Below are 15,986 nucleotides of genomic sequence, written 5' to 3'. Positions count from 1 at the left end.
TAATTTTTGTATTTTTGTAGAGACGGGGTTTCACCATGTTGGCCAGGCTGGTCTTGAACTCCTGACCTCAGGTGATCCACCCGCCTCGGCCTCCCAAAGTGCTGGGATTACAGGCGTGAGCCACCGTGCCTGGCCTTACAGATTTTAAATATGTAGATTCACCTCTGAGGAGCAGGGGCTGTGACTGCTTTGGTTTTCTCTGTAGCTGCCCTGTACCCTGGCATAGGGAGTGCCCAGTGCGGGGTGAAATAATGAATGAATGAATGAATGTGCAAACGTAATGAACAAGGCCTGGCACGTGGCACACGAAGTTTCCTAAGATATTTAGTTTTTTAATTCAATGCTAATACTGTGTGTCTTTTTGTTTTTTTTTTTTGAGACAGTCTTGCTCTGTTGCCCAGGCTGGAGTTTAGTGGCATCACACCTCACTGCAGCCTCGAACTCCTGGGCTCAAGTGATCCTCCTGCCTCGGCCTCCCACGTAGCTGGAGCTACAGGCCTGTGCCACCTCTGCCGTGTGTGGTGTGAGATTTTTAATCAGCTTTCTGGGACAGGTGGTGACAAGGTGCTGACCTCATACTTAGACGTCTGCGATGCTAGAATCTTCCTCCTTCAAATATTCCCAAAACGACACCTATGTAGCCTCTTTGCTATAGGTGAAGTCAGGGCTCGACAACAACCCTGTGGCCTGAATCTTTGTTTGTTTTTGTAAATAAAGTTTTATTGGGACATGGCCACACCCACTCGCTTCTGTTTTGTCTGTGGTTGTTTTTGTCCTACAATGGTGGAGTTTCGGAGTTGCCGCGGAGACTTTCCGGCAGCCAAAGCGCAAACATTTACTCTCCAGACCATTCAAGAAAAGGTGTGCCTGCCCCTGTGTCAACGGCCGCTCATTTGCCTGCAAATCCCTGGGAAGGTGGGGCCCCGCACGCTCCTCTGTGGATCTGCCCTTGCACTCCTGGAACGAGCACGGGAGCGGTTCTGCGGGGTGGTGACCGCGTGCCCCAGGGCATGGCTGGCATTTAGGGCACTGCCCATAGACCCCGGGTCTCCGTGGCTGGTGAAGGGCAGAGTGAGGCTGCTTCTCCTGGAATGGAGGCCCCGGGGGTCCTGGTTTCAGAGGCCCCGGCTTGACCTTTTCTGCCTCTGCATTGTTCATCTGTTTGTGCTGCCTGCCCTGCTCTGAAAACGGCCATCCACGATGCCTCCACGCCTGCCAAGGACCTGCCTTTCACCACTCTGGAACTCCAAGGACTGAACACGTCAATGGTTTGAATTTCCATCAGTTGCTGGAAGCCAGAAGGTGCCCCCGGCGCCAGGCTGCTCCTCAGGTGTGACACGCAGGACTGCATCTTGGTGATTTGCTGCTGTACTTAATTTTTGTCTGTCCCTCCCACATCCTGTTTCCTGGCAACTAGACTAGTGGCGGTGAGTCAATATCTCATAAAGATGAGCCACGGCCGACTGCGAACTTTGCTTCCACCTCTGACGGACAGTAGTGCCACTGAGGCCCAGCTTTGTCTCCTGGAAGGCTCAGGACCTCCTTTTGCCTCTTCCCACGGAGCAGGTCTGAATGAGCGGAAATGGGACTCTGCTGCTGCCCTCGTCACCCCAACCCCACGGGCCAGCGTAGGATCGATGCTTTCACTGAGCTGCCGCTTGCTCAGAAGCGTCCGGCTGGTCCTAATGAGGCCTTGATGTTCCCAGCCACCCGGCGTTGGGTGCTGCTTCTCCCGGCTGGAGCCCGGTGTGGACAAGGGCATCTAATTGGAGGGAAGTGCCCAAGCCTGGTGCTCTTGCCCAGCGGAGCTCAGCAGATCCATCACTGTAACTAGCACAGCTGAGCGCCGGCCCTGACGGCTCCTGTCTGGCTGCGGTGTGGTCTGCTGTGCCCCCCGACGGGGCTGGGAGCCACCTGGGGACACAGCCAGCTGCAGTTCTCTGTTCTGTGATTGCTTGCATTGAAAAATTGATAGCGTAAACCTACAAACCACAGCTCCTTTGGACATTACAACGTCATTGCTTTTTGCAATTCTGTGTTCTATTCAGTAAAACAATGATGATTTCTGCTGAGTTCTGAGTTCACAAATCAGAATTGTCGGATCTGTGGCTCTTGTGACCAGAAGGAAGTTGCAGGCCCAGGCCCTGCCCCTGCCCCTGCCCCTGCCCCTGCTCCTGCTCCTGCCCCTGCCCCTGCCCCTGCTCCTGCTCCTGCTCCTGCCCCTGCCCCTGCCCCTGCTCCTGCTCCTGCCCCTGCCCCTGCCCCTGCTCCTCCTGCTCCTGCTCCTGCTCCTGCTCACTGCAACACCCGCTTGAGCGAAAGGACCAGTCATTTAGCTAAAAATTAACTTGAAACCCCTTTTTGGGCTTTTGGGTCCATAGACCAGGTTGGCTTGCTCCCTTCCCAGAAAGGACAGAGAGGTTGACCCATCTTCTTACCCGGGATTGGAGCACAACTTCAGGCAGCTCCTGTCAGCAGCTTGTCTGTGCCAGGGTGAAGGACACAATTGCTATCAATCGGCATTATTAATCATACAACAGCCACGATGGCCATATTGTTGCTGTTTTACTCATTGGTCTTTCTTTGAGTCAGGTACGCTGCCAAGGGACTGATATCTGGGAACATTCGGTCCTCACACACCCATCAGGCAGGAACAGATGAGGAAAGGGAGGCAACTTGCCCAAGGTCAGCAGCTGGTCAGTTGTGGAGCCAGGCTTGAAGCTGGGGAGTCTGGCCCAGCGCCCACCCCCAACCCCTGGGCCCCATCTCTCCCGTGCAGCTTGGACAGGCGGGTCCAAGGAGGCCTGAGAGACTGGCGGGAGCACCGTGGCTGGGAGGACTAAGTCTTGAACCCCAGGCTGAGGGACCTCAAGTTTCTGTGTGTCCCTGCCTTGGGCTTGTCCTTTCCAGTCCGCCGTTCCCACACGTCTCTGGGCCTGTGTCCTGTTGGTCCCTGCCCCAGGGTGGGCCCAGACTTGGCCTCTCAGAAGCGCCCCCTCTGCAGCCGTCTCTGGGAAGCCATCCCTGGTGGGAGGAGCAAGGAGGCGGGAGGTGATGTCGGGCGGGTGGGAGCTCCTGGTCCCTGCGGCTGCCACCTCTGTGCTCGGAAAAGTTGGCTCCAATTAATTATTTATGGCCGAGGCTTGCACTGCGCACCCAAGCATAATTAAGGGCACTGAGTCCATTCTAATTTTAAGATGCCAAATTCCTGTGCTCAGGAACTCACGCTGAATCGTAATTTCTCCCTTCTTCTGCAGAAGTCAGGGACTCACAGGGCTTGGCCAGAGTGGGCACGTAGCCAGGCTTGAGGGGCTGGGGATCTGTGGGTGAGAGCTGCCCTGGGTCAGCCCAGCCAGTCCCCCCGCTGAGGCTGGCCAGTAGCCTGTCTACCCTGCAGAGCTGGGGCTGCCCTTCTTCCTGGCCAGGAGGGTCACTTCCGAGGAGGGACCACAGGCAGCATCCTCGGGTGGCTTGGGGAGGGAACTTCCAGAAGGACCTCAAAAACATGGGGGCCACAGACCCACAGACCCCAGGGCTCCTAAGTTCAGCTGACACCCTGCCTCTGGCAAAACCATTTTTAACCCCTTTCAGAGAAAAATCTGTATTTCCACATCAACTGTGATAACCAGGCACTGGCTGAGCTGGGCACGTCCTAAACGCTGGGGACCCACTCATCCTGCCCTCAGAGACCCTGTGGGGAAACCACCACGACTCCCTTCCCTCTTTATTCAAAAAATATTTAACCTGGGCTGGGTGCGGTGGCTCACACCTGTAATCCCAGCAGTTTGGGAGGCCGAGGTGGGCGGATCACGAGGTCAGGAGATCAAGACCATCCTGGCTAACACAGTGAAACCCCATCTCTACTAAGAATACAAAAAATTAGCTGGGCGTGGTGGCAGGCGCCTGTAGTTCCAGCTACTCGGGAGGCTGAGGCAGGAGAATGGCGTGAACCCAGGAGGCGGAGGTTGCAGTGAGCCGAGACCACGCCACTGCACTCCCGCCTGGGCGACAGAGCGAGACTCCGTCTCAAAAAAGAAAAAAATTAACCTGATTTTATTCATGCTTGCTTGGGACGGAGAATAGATCATTCACGAAAGACATACAGTAAAAACAAAATATGTCTTATCATGTATGCATTTTAAACTACAACAATGATATAACACCTCCCTCTTCTTTTCTTTTTTTTTTTTTTTTGAGACAGGCTAGCGTGCAATGGTGCAATCTTGGTTCACTGCACCCTCCACCTCCCAGGTTCAAGCAATTCTCTGCCTCAGCCTCCTGAGTAGCTGGGATTACAGGTGCGCACCACCACACCCGGCTAATTTTTTTTTTTTAATATATATTTTTAGTAGAGATGGGGTTTCACATCTTGGCCAGGCTGGTCTTGAACTCCGGACCTCGTGATCCACCCACCTTGGCCTCCCAAAGTGCTGGGATTACAGGCTTGAGCCACTGCGCCCGGCCCTCCCTCTTCTTTTAACAGCTGGGGAAACTGGGCTGAGAAGGTTTTGGTGACATTGTTGTAAGCCCCTCACCTATGAAAGACCGAGACGGGACAGGACTCCAGGTCTGTTAAAGCTGGAACCTTGTCTGCTCGCCACCCAGCTCCATGCCCCTGGGATGGGGGTCTGGGCACCACCCATGGCATTTTTAGAGCAGATTTATATTGCTGAAGTCTTAAACTTTCACATAGATCAGCAGTGCTCCCGACGACACCTTGAGGTGGGATTAATTCTAGGTGGAAAGCGGGGATAAAATCCTGCTGCTCAGAGAGGTCCAGCTCTCCGGCCTTGGCTACACAGCTGGCAGGGACCAAGAGTGGGGCCAGGGCTGGGCTTCCTGACTCCAGGGGACCCCCCTCCATAAGCATGTGCGTGAATGGGGTGGGGGTGGCCTGGAGGAAGGCCTGTGATGCCAGATCTCCAGGGTCACTCTGTGCTGTCTGGACCTGTCCCTGAGAACTTCACTGCAGGACCCATGGGTGTTAATAGGAGGCTTTGGGGCAGGGTCTGAAGCTTGTGTCCTCTGTGGCCACCAGCTTCTAGCGCAGCAGACCCCATGCTCACCTGCTGGAGGGAGTGCTGAGGGCCGAGGGTCCCCACTCAGCCTCACGTGGGCAGTGCAGCCGCGCTCAGAGCCAGTGAAGGGAAAATAACTTTTAATTAACATTTAGGACTCAGAATCGGATCATGCAAATCCCCTACATCTCTGTAGCGTCTGCTGATTGTTCTTGATTAGGCTTGGTAAAAATAGCCTGGCGGCATGTGCGGCAGTGTGGCCAGCCTTCGCCATCCTGCTGGCCCCTCTGCCCGCTCTGTCCCACGGTGAGGCATGGACAGTGTCCCGGGGCTCCTGCCTGTCACCCATCTCTAGGAGGACACACCAAGGGCCATCCTAACCCCGAGTATTTATGGACACCCCTTCTCCAGGACCATGCAACCCAGTCACCTGGAAAAGCCACCGCAGGGTGGAGGGAACCCTCCCTGCCAGGGTCATCTGTCCATTGTCCACCCACTAGCATGTCACCCCGCCGGCCTGACCAAAGCAGCAGACTGCAGATCCTCTCCCGGACTGTGTTAGACTGGGAGGTGCCGCAGACACTGGCTGAGAAGCATCTAGACATACCTGCGTACTCCTCAAGAGATGCCGTTCCCCTGCCCCGTGATCTGGGGTCTGGGACCTGCCTGAGGCCCCCTGGAACCAAGGATGGACAATGGCCCATCTCTGGGAGGCGCACGAGGCTGCAGTAGCCTGTGCTTAGCCATTGGAAAAGCACAGAGACGCCTCTCTCTAATAAATGCCATGGGGACCCTCTGCCCCAGTCCCAGGAGGAGCAGCCCCAGGGTGGTGTGGCCGGTCAGCAGTTGCGGTGAGGGTAGCTCAGTGCCAAGGGCTGCTTAGTGCTGGTCAGCGGGGGTGGCTGGTCAGTGCTGGTGGCTAGTCAGTCCTCATGGCTGGTCAGTGTTGGTTAGTGCTGGTCAGTGCTGGTGGCTGGTCATTTCTGGTCAGCGCTGGTGGCTGATCAGTGCTGGTCAGTGCTTATGCTGGTCAGTGCTTGTGGCTGGTCCACTAGGTCTAGAGGGCCTCTGCCTTGGCCTCCCAGAGTCTTGGGATGGGGACCAGAGACGAGGGGTAGGGCTTGCAATGGAATGATGGGATTCTCTGAATTTTGGGATTTAGGACCACAATGCCCCTTGTTTATCTTCTGCCCCCCAACGTCTCAGAGAATCAGGCCATCCCCACCTTTCGTTCATGGGGACACAGAGGCAGGAATTCTCCCCTGCAATGTGCTTTAAGTTGCCTTGAGTCAAATGCAGAATTCTGTGGGGGGCTCAGTGTGACTCCCTGGGCTGGCCGTTTTTCAGAGCATGTGCAGGTCAGGGACATCCTGCCGGTTCTCCATCTTCCTTCACAGGGATGCCGGCTCCGAGAAAGGCAGAGACACCTGCTCCACACAATTTGGGTCACCTTCTCCCCTCCCTCCCTGCCATCACTTCCTTTTCTTTCTCGGAGTCAGGGAGGAAGGACAGCTAGGGCTGCCCAGCCAGCTGTGTGGTGCAGCCCTGCTGCGCTCTTGGGCCTGGACGTTATTATTCTTCAGGGCCCTGGGGTTAGCAGCTGCTTCCCCTATGTCCAGACTCCCCGGCAGCCTGGCCCTGAGCTTTTCCTGACCATTGCTCACTGGCCGGAAGAGAGCAAATAGAGACTGAAGCCAAGAGAGAGAAGCAGGTGTTTTCCAAACCATCTGAACGCCTTCCTGGCCAATTGTATGAGAGCTGTTGCATCCTGGGGCTGCACCTGGTTAAATGCTCCTCGGGCTCCTGGTTGCCCTGGCCGCTTGCTGCCTGGGACTCACTGCCAGGAGCCTGGGGGAGCGCCTAGAGCCCCCCTGCCCTGCTGCAGTGGGGCTGAGCTGGCTTCCTTCGCTGTGATCTGCCATCTTCCCACCAGATGGCGTTGTGTGCTCACAGCCACCTCCGCCTGGTGCAGCTGCGCCCCAGGCCTGGGATGCAGGACGCAGGAGGCCCAGATGCGGGACGGCCGCTGTGGCGAGGGGCTCTGGACTTAGTTGCCTTCTCAGCAAGCCGGCCCACCCACCGGGAGGAGCGTCTCCCTCCTGACCCCATCCCTTCCCCTCTCCCTCTTAGCCTCCCGGAGCCCAGAGTCCTCATCTGTCACTGGGTTGGTCGGGGTTGGCTGGGATCAGAGGCTAGCTCTGCACCCTGGCCGCACCCTGGTGCCCGAGGGGCAGCTCCACAGATGCAGCTGGTGTGCCACTGTCATTGCTATCATGACTGACACACAGCTCTGTGGGGGCCTAGGCCTGGGGGAGAAGGGGGTGATATGGTGGTAGGAGCAGAGAAGACCCTGAGATCCTGGCATCTCAGGGCCACGGCCACTCTGGGAGCCCTCGCTGACTCTCCCCTCTGCACGTCCCAGCCTGGTGCCTTCGACCTTTCTAGAGGGGCTCCCGGGGCTGGGCCACGTGCCCATGATGTCAGCACTGCCACGCGGGGCCCAAAATGACAGCCTGGGGACACCATGTCACACCCCATGGACCCAGGGAATCACCACAAAGGGTCCTGGTTGGTAAGCAGGGCGACAGCCAAGGCCGGGACCTCCCCAGATCGCCGGGCAGCAGGGAAGTGGGGTCATCAAATGTCTATCGGCGCAGTGGCCTCTGCAGATTTCAAGGGAAGGGTCCCTCCTGGTGGTGCAGCTGCCCTGCTGGAATCCAGAGGAAGTGGGGGCTGCATGCCTTACAGCCCTGTCTCCACCGTGTTCCCACCAGAGAGAGTTTGGTCCCCTGTGAACTAGGGGCTCGGGGCTCACAGTGGACTTTCAACAACATTTAGTGAATGGTCACTCAGGCCCCAGGCAGCCGGTATGGGGCCCAGTCACAACCCCCTTTCTGCCGACAGCAGGCCACAGAGGGTCAGCCAAGTTCCACACACAGGGATGGACCCGCCATGCCAAGGCCCCATCTGGGCATCCCCCAAGCGGGTCCCACACGCAGGCCTCCCAAAGTGGCAGTGACATCAGCCCAGGCAGTACCAGTCAACTCCTCCAGACATCACAGAGATGCCTCCCAGGCGGCAACCGACCTCTGCCGCCGGTCCCCTCCCTGACTGAGCCCCGGCCTCTCTCCTACTGCGCACATCAGGAATGGAGCCACTCCACACAGCAGCCTCCGCTGCCCAGGGCCTTTCTTACACGCTATCTGCCAAGTGCCCGTCAGGCAGAGCCGCAGAGAGAGAGGAGGCTGTGCCACACGCCAGTGCATTCCTGCCCTGCGCGGGCCATGCGTCACTGGGCAGCTTCGAGGGACTCACCGTGCTGGCGGTAAATTCTGGCGGGTTGTCATTCACATCTGTCACCGTGATGATGGCTGTGGCTGTGTTTGAGAGGCCATAGTTGAGATTTCCTTCCATATCTGTGGCCTGAACGATGACTGTGTACTGCTGAACTTTCTGGAAGGGAGACACAAGTTGAGAAAGAACAGAAAATCAGTTTGGGTTTTAATTGACAGGGCACTTATCAAAAGAAATCCGTTTACAGGAACGGAGTTCCTGGAACCGGTTCTCTTTCACTGGGGGCTGTGTGCTGGGCGCAGGGCCCTTTCCAAGCCTCCCGGTTGACACTGCCTGTCGGAGTAAGTTTCTCCTCCCCTTGCCATGCGTTAAGGTGCGGCATGAAGAGGTTTGCTTGTGTTTTCATCTCAGTGGCCCTGCCGTTGATAGGGGCAGATCACGTTTGGTGCCAAGATAGAAGGGAGGAGAACAGGGGAGCCCAGAGGGCACTGGGGTTGCATTCGGTCTAGAAAACCAAGCAGGGACAGTTTGCAAAGGGAGGGATGCCCCACAGACGCGGGTCAGGAGTGACTTCGTTTCTTGAGTGTTTAGCTGAATATCTGAACTACAGGTCAGATATTCAAATGGGAAGAAAAGACAAACCCTTTCCCTTCTCTGTGCAGGTGCGGAGATGCAAGCATGCTTTCTGCTGGAAAAGCAGTCCTGACAGTTTACCGTGCAGGCGCAGGTGTGAGCTTTAAATGGCAAATAAGGCTGGCGGGATGAGTGCATTTTATTAGGCATTGAAGGAGTCTGATGGCCTTTCTCCTCAGGGCCCTTGCTGGGAGTCCATCAGTACCAAAATCCCCGAGCTGGCAGAGGTGGCTTTTCCACGCCTCTGTTCTGACCCAGAGGCCATGAACTTCTGAGGTGACAGCTGAGGACAGGCTTGTGGGCAGCTCCCTGCTGGGACCACAGCCCGCCTCTCACCAGTACCATTAGGGGAGGGGGATTCTGGGGACCAAAGCGAAAAGGGAACCTGTGAAATGCTCTCCAAGTGACTAACAATCCTGAGTCGTGCTTCTCTAAGAGGTTAAGGGAAAAGACCAGCTCCTAGCGTTGTGATTCAGTGAAACGTGCTCAAGTTCCATAAACTGGCTCCGTAAGGAATTACAAACAGCAGATGGTCACCAACCTTTTCTCTTTCCAACCATCATCCATCCATCCATCCATCCATCCACCCAGCCACCCACCCCCACATCCACCATCCCTCTATTCACCCATCCATCCATCCATCCATTCACCCACCCATCCACCATCCCTCTATTCACCCATCCATCCATCCATCCACTCACCCACTCATCCACTATCCCTCTATTCACCCATCCATCCATCTATCCAACCACTCACCAACCCATCCACTATCCCTCTATCTGCCCCACACCCATCCATCCACCCACCTACTCACCCACCCACAATCCCTCTATTCACGCACCCATCCACCATCTCTCTATTCACCCACCCATCTATCCATCCACCCACCTACCATCCACCATCCCTCTACTCATCCGCCAATCCGTCTATCCCTCTATTCACCCACCCATCCATTTATCTATCCACCCACCCCTCCATCCACCATCCCTCTATTCACCCATCCATCCATTTATCCCTCTATTCACCCACCCATTCATTTATCCACCCACCCACCCAACCACCATCACTCTATTCACCCACCCATCCATCTATCCCTCTATTTACCCACCCATCCATCTATCCATCCACCCACCCCTCCATCCACCATCCCTCTATTCACCCACCCATCCATCTATCCACCCACCCCTCCATCCACCATCTCTCTATTCACATATCTATCCATCTATCCATCCACCCACCCACCCATCCACCATCCCTCTGCTCACCCATCCATCTATCCTTCTATTCACCCACCCATTCGTTTATCCACCCACCCACCCAACCACCATCCCTCTATTCACCCACCTGTCCATCTATCCCTCTATTCACCCACCCATCCATCTATCCATCCACCCACCCATCCAGCATCCCTCTACTCACCCATCCATCTATCTCTCTATTCACCCACCCATCCATCTATCCATCCACCCTCCCACCCACCCACCCATCCACCATCCCTCTACTCACCCATCCACCCATCTATCCCTCTATTCACCCACCCATCCATTTATCCATCCACTTACCTACCCATACACCATCCCTCCCTCCCTCTTTCTACCTTTCCATCCCTCTGTCTTTCTATTCCTTCCTCCTTCCCTCTAAGACCAGCCAGCCCCAAGCCAAACTGGCAGCTGATGAGAGATGGATGAATGAGCCCAGCCAAGGATGGAAGGGTTTTCCAGCTGAGCCTAGCCCAAATTGCCAATTTGTGGAATTGTGAGCTAAATAAATAGAAATAAATGGTGGTTGTTTTAGGCTGCTAAGTTTTGGGATCTTTTATTATGCAGCAAAAGCTCCCTGGCATACATCCAAACCCTCAACATGGCCACAGCACTCCATGTGTCATGGCTGCTAACCCCCTCTGTGGCCTCATCTTGAATCAAGCTCCCCAGCCCCTAGATGTCCCTTTCCCATGGAATTCTCTCCCAGCCCTCCAGCCCAGCATGCTCTCAGCTCAGCCTGCTCTTCATCCATGACTCATTCCTGGCTTGCACTTTTACATTTATTGTGTCCTCCCTTGATCATTGTCTGTAACCCTTGCCAACCTGAGCTCTGGGGGGCCATGGCTGTCTCATCCATCACCCACTGTGTCTCCAGGGTCAAACGTGGGCCCAACACAGAGTAGGTGCCCCATGACAGCAAGTTAATGTTGCCAATGATTGTGGTGGCAACAGAAGCTCTGAGGAATGACAGAGGGGCCTGGGTGCTCCATAAGGTGTCTGGACAGTCTGTGGACAGCTGTGAGTCACCAACGGGCTTTGAGTGCATCACAGGATCCAACTTATACATGACAGCAAGCGATGGCCTGTGGGCTGAATCTGCGCATCACTATTATTGTAAATAAAGTTTTATTGGCACATGGCTATGCTCTTTTATTGACACATTATCTATGGCTGCTTTCACACTCGCAAGGCAGAGCTGAGTATCTGCACAGAGACTGTATGCCCCACAAAACCTAAAATATGGACCACCTGGTACTTTATAGAAGACGTTTGCTGACCTTGGGCTCCAATATCAGGCAGTGTAAGCCACTGCCACCTGGACAGGCCTGAGAGCAAGGCCACAAGCATCTCAGGGAGGGAGGGCTGGGGATCCAGGGGAGGCTTCCAGGAAGAGGCAGTCACACTGCCTGAAGGTGACAGGGTGAACTGAGGGCAGGGCTGGGAGGTGTGGTTGGACCCGGGAGGTGGGAACACGGCAGCCAATCAGGGTCTGGGGTGTTCCACATGGCCTCCCACCCAGAACAGGGTGACTGTGGCTTGGTGACCAGGCCCAGCCTACATGGGGCCAGGGCTCAGTGCAGTGGGGCGCTGGCTCCTGGGCCCTCCAGCCCCAACATGTGCCTCATCATGCAGCCCTGGCTGTTGTTCTGAGAGATCTCCCTCAAGGAGGCAGGTGTCAGGGGCCTCTCGGAAGGGCAGGAAACTGCTTCTTGGCCCATGCCTGCGTGGTCCCTGCAGCAGATCAGTCACCTGGAGAAGGGGGGAGGACTGCAGCACTCAGAGTTCCTGCAGGGCCGGGGAGAGTGGGCGGCTCAGGCCCCCTGCAGGAGAGGGTTCCAGGGGGAGGCTGTGAGGCTCAGCAGGACAGGGAGGGGCCTGCAGGCTGCAGAGCCATCAGCAACCTTGGCCTCCTGTATTTGGCAGCCCCCTCTGTAAAATGGGACACGACTGTGTTCTGCTGACCACATAGCCGTGACCAGTTGCTGAGACAGTGAACAGGAACGTGCAGCCCAAACCAGGTTTTCATTATTTCTCTCCCACTGTTGGCTTTCTCCCCTCCCTCGTTACCCCAACATTTGCCCCACATGGCGCCCTGTCTGCACTGTGCACCCCACACCTCCTATCCCTGCCCCGCTGTGCTTGCGGGTGTGTTGTCCCTCTCCCTCCTTCCGCTGGTGAGACCCCACTCTTCCTTCCAAAATGAGCTCCCCTAGAGCCTCTGGAATTGATTTTGCTTCCCTCATTAACCCTGGAGGTGCAGCGTGACCCGGACAGCCACAACCCTGCCCACATCTGCTGTAGGCTGGACTCTCCTGGAAGACCCAGAATGCCATGAGGACTGAGTCCTGCCCAGCTTTGTGTCCAAAGTGCCAGACACAGACCTGGCACACAGTAGGTAATCGGTGTCTGTTGAGGGAACCAAGTTAATGAGTCGTGTCTAACAGAGCTGACATTTACCAAGATGAATAGAACTTGGAGTCAAGGAGATACAAAAAAAAAAAACCAGAAATAGCTTACATTTACTTGGGTGCTACATCCTACTTTGATAATTTTCTCACAGTAGGTTAACCCTTACCTGCTCCCCTTCTTCCTTTCTCCCTCATCCATCTACCCATCCCCTTACCCATCCATCCATCCATCATTTACCCATCCATCATCTGCACATCCATCATGCACTATCCACCCATCCATCCATTCATAATCCATCCATCCACCTGTCCGTCATCCATCATCCACCCATGCATCCATCATCCATCATCCATCCATCCACTCACCCTTCCATCATCCATTTATCCATCCATCTATCCATCCGTCATCTATCCATCCATCATCCATCCATCCATCCACCCATCTACCATCCACCATCTGCTTACCCATCCATTATCCATCTATCCATCCATCCATTCACTCACCCCTCCATCATCCGTCTATCCATCCATCTATCCATCCATCATCCATCCATCCATCCACCCTTCTATCATCCACCATCTACTTACCCATCCATTATCCATCTATTCATCCATCATGTATCCATCCATCCACTCACCCATCCACCATCCGTCTATCCATCCATCCATTATCTATCCATCCATCATCCAACCATCCATCCACCCATCCATCATCTACCATCCACCATCCACTCACCCATCCATGATGCATAATCCATCCATGCATCCATCCATCCATCCATCCATCCATCATCCATCTGTCTGTCCATCCATCCATCATCTATCCATCCGTCATCCAACTATCCACTCACTCATCCATCATTGATCCATCCACCCATCCATCATCCACCTATCCATCCATCCATCCACTAACTCATTCATCATCGATCCATCTACCCATCCATCATCCATCATCCACCATCCACTTACTCATCCATCATCCATCCATCCATCATCCATCCATCATCCATCCATCATCCACTCACTCATCCATCATCTATCCATCCATCCATGCATCATCCATTCATCTATCACCCATCATCTACCCACCCATCCATCATCCATCATCCACCATCCACCCACCCATCCATCCATCATCCATCATCCACCATCCACCATCCACTCATCCATCCATCCATCCATCCATCCATCCATCCATGCTTTAGAGAGACCTCTCCTTATGTCAGGTGGATTACAACCAACCAATAAGGAAGCTGAGGTCCTCTCATCCATCCATGAGATAAGGAAACTGAGGGAGGTGAGAGAGGCTTCTATGGAAGTGCAAGGGGAGTTGGTTGAGGAAGGAAGGTGGGGGCTCACTAGAGGGAGGAGGGAGTGATAGCATGAGCTGCAGGCACAGCAGGGCTGGGGCAGGAGGTATGAGGTGCATGGTGCAGAACAGGGCATTGTTGGGGGCTAATGCGGAGGCCGTGAGGGAGGGGAGAAAGCCAACAATGGGGAGAGAAACAATAAAAACCCAGTTTTGGCTGCATGTTCCTGTTCACTATTTCAGTAACTGGTGTCACACTGCGTGGTCAGTGGAGCTCATGTTTCTTTACCATTTACAGAGGGGAAGACTGAGTCCAGTGAGGGCCAGGCAGTCCCATGACCTCCCCAGTTCTACACAGCTGACCAGGGCAGAGCGAGGGGACCGGTCAGGGTCCCTGACACTGTGTCAGTCTGCGCTTCAGGCCTTTGTTATGGATGGGACTCAGGCAGCACCAATGATGTCCATGGTGACATCAGCCCGATGCCCGCTGGGTCTCCTGAATGTGGGATGGACATCATAGAAACAGCAGAGCTGGCGCCACCCTTGACTGGCTGCTCTTGGCAACCTCAGGGTCAGGATCTGCCTTCTAACTGCAGACCAATGCGTGTCCAGACATTCGCTGGGCCTGAGGCCTTGGACTTCATGGTACTACCCATAGCAGAGGTCCCTTCCCCAAGGTTTCTGTGCCTCAGGATCCCAACAGAAAGAAAATGTGCCCTCCTGTTCATCAAGGCAGAGACCAGCCAGCCCACCTCTGGAAGCTTCCCCACCCTGGCCGTGTTCTCCTTCACCTGTGAGCACCCGGCCCTCCCTTGCAGCGGCTGGATGGAGCCTGAAGGTTGGCTCTGCCTCTAGGTAGGATGCTGCAGAGATGGGCTGGGGACGGTGCCAGCAGCGGTGGACAGGCTTGCCAATGAGAACCCAAATGTCAGATACCCATGCCACCTTGGCGAGGGGCCGGGATCCTGCCTGCGGAGTCTCATTTCATCCGTGCCCCATCTGTGCGTACCAGCAGTGGCAGCGGCTCCGCGGGGATGTGGCTGCATCTCACTTCAGTCCCCGCTCCCCCAGGAAACGGAATCGGGTTTTCTGACAGGGCAGCAGGCAGCCTCGCTGTGGACACTCTTCATTTCTCACCCAAGTTTCTCTTGTTCTTTACAAATCCGGTTTTCTTCCCCCTCCCAGGACAGATTTGGAAATCGAAGCTGCAGGGGGCTCTCAGCAGCCTCTTTCCTGGGTGTGATGTCCCCCCACTGCCTGCCTGCACTGGCCCCCCTCGGCCACCCATCCTGCAGCGTAGGGTCCCCAGGCTGCTCTCAGCTACATGTTTATTTGGCCGTGGTTGCCTCCTCCCGCAGCATGGCACCGCCAGAAGGACCAGACTGGAAAACAGGAGACTGACACAGGCCGGCAGGAAAGGGAGGGATCCAAGCGGAGAAGAATGTCAGCCCGCAGAGAAACCGCTGTCACAGACTTGCGGCATGACATCATTCTCCAAGTCTCCATTTCTTCAGTCATCGAATCAGAGCCGGTTCATGGAAGCCACCCCTGGCTGTGGTGCTTTCAATGTATAGGAAAGAAATGTATTCTTTTCTATATATTGAAAATAAATCAAGCATTGTAGAAACCTAGACATGTACAGTGTATTGTATGTGTGTGTGCATGTGTGTATGCGTGCTTGTGCACGAGTATGCATGCCTCTGTGTGCGTGTATACACACGTGTATGTGTGCACCTCTGTATGCATGTAAACCCACATGTGCATGGATGTGCATGCGTGTGTTGTGTCTGTGTGTGTGCAGCTGACTGCCACTAGAGGGCAGCTGGGTCTTGATTTCGAGAGGCAGGGCAGGGGTGTCTCCTGGCTGGGTAGGGGCAGGAAGCTAGACCCGCAGGAAGGAAGAAATCTCCCGGGGGACCCCCGGAAGCAGCCAGTGGCCTTCCCGTTGGCAGGGCTTCTGAAGTCCAGGCAGGGTTGGCCTGGCTCCCCTGGGAGCACTGGGGAGGTGGGGTCAGGCTCCTGACCTCATCACTGTCCCCATCTCCCCCTTTTCTGGGATGTT

General features: G+C 55.3%; 1 protein-coding gene across 3 annotated transcripts in view; it reads right to left on the bottom strand.

Moving 5' to 3' along the window:
* Positions 1–15,986, bottom strand: part of CDH4 (cadherin 4) — a 704,555-nt gene that overhangs the window by 37,004 nt on the left and 651,565 nt on the right. For all 3 annotated transcript variants that reach the window (XM_016938212.4, XM_016938213.4, XM_009437555.5), the window contains one exon: positions 8,334–8,471. In XM_016938212.4, coding sequence (XP_016793701.1) covers positions 8,334–8,471 — 138 coding nt within the window. The remainder of the gene's footprint in view (positions 1–8,333; positions 8,472–15,986) is intronic.

This window comes from Pan troglodytes, chromosome 21, assembly GCF_028858775.2.
Source record: "Pan troglodytes isolate AG18354 chromosome 21, NHGRI_mPanTro3-v2.0_pri, whole genome shotgun sequence".
NCBI classification, from domain to species: Eukaryota; Metazoa; Chordata; class Mammalia; order Primates; family Hominidae; genus Pan; species Pan troglodytes.
This window is presented reverse-complemented; position numbering and strand designations above follow the sequence as displayed.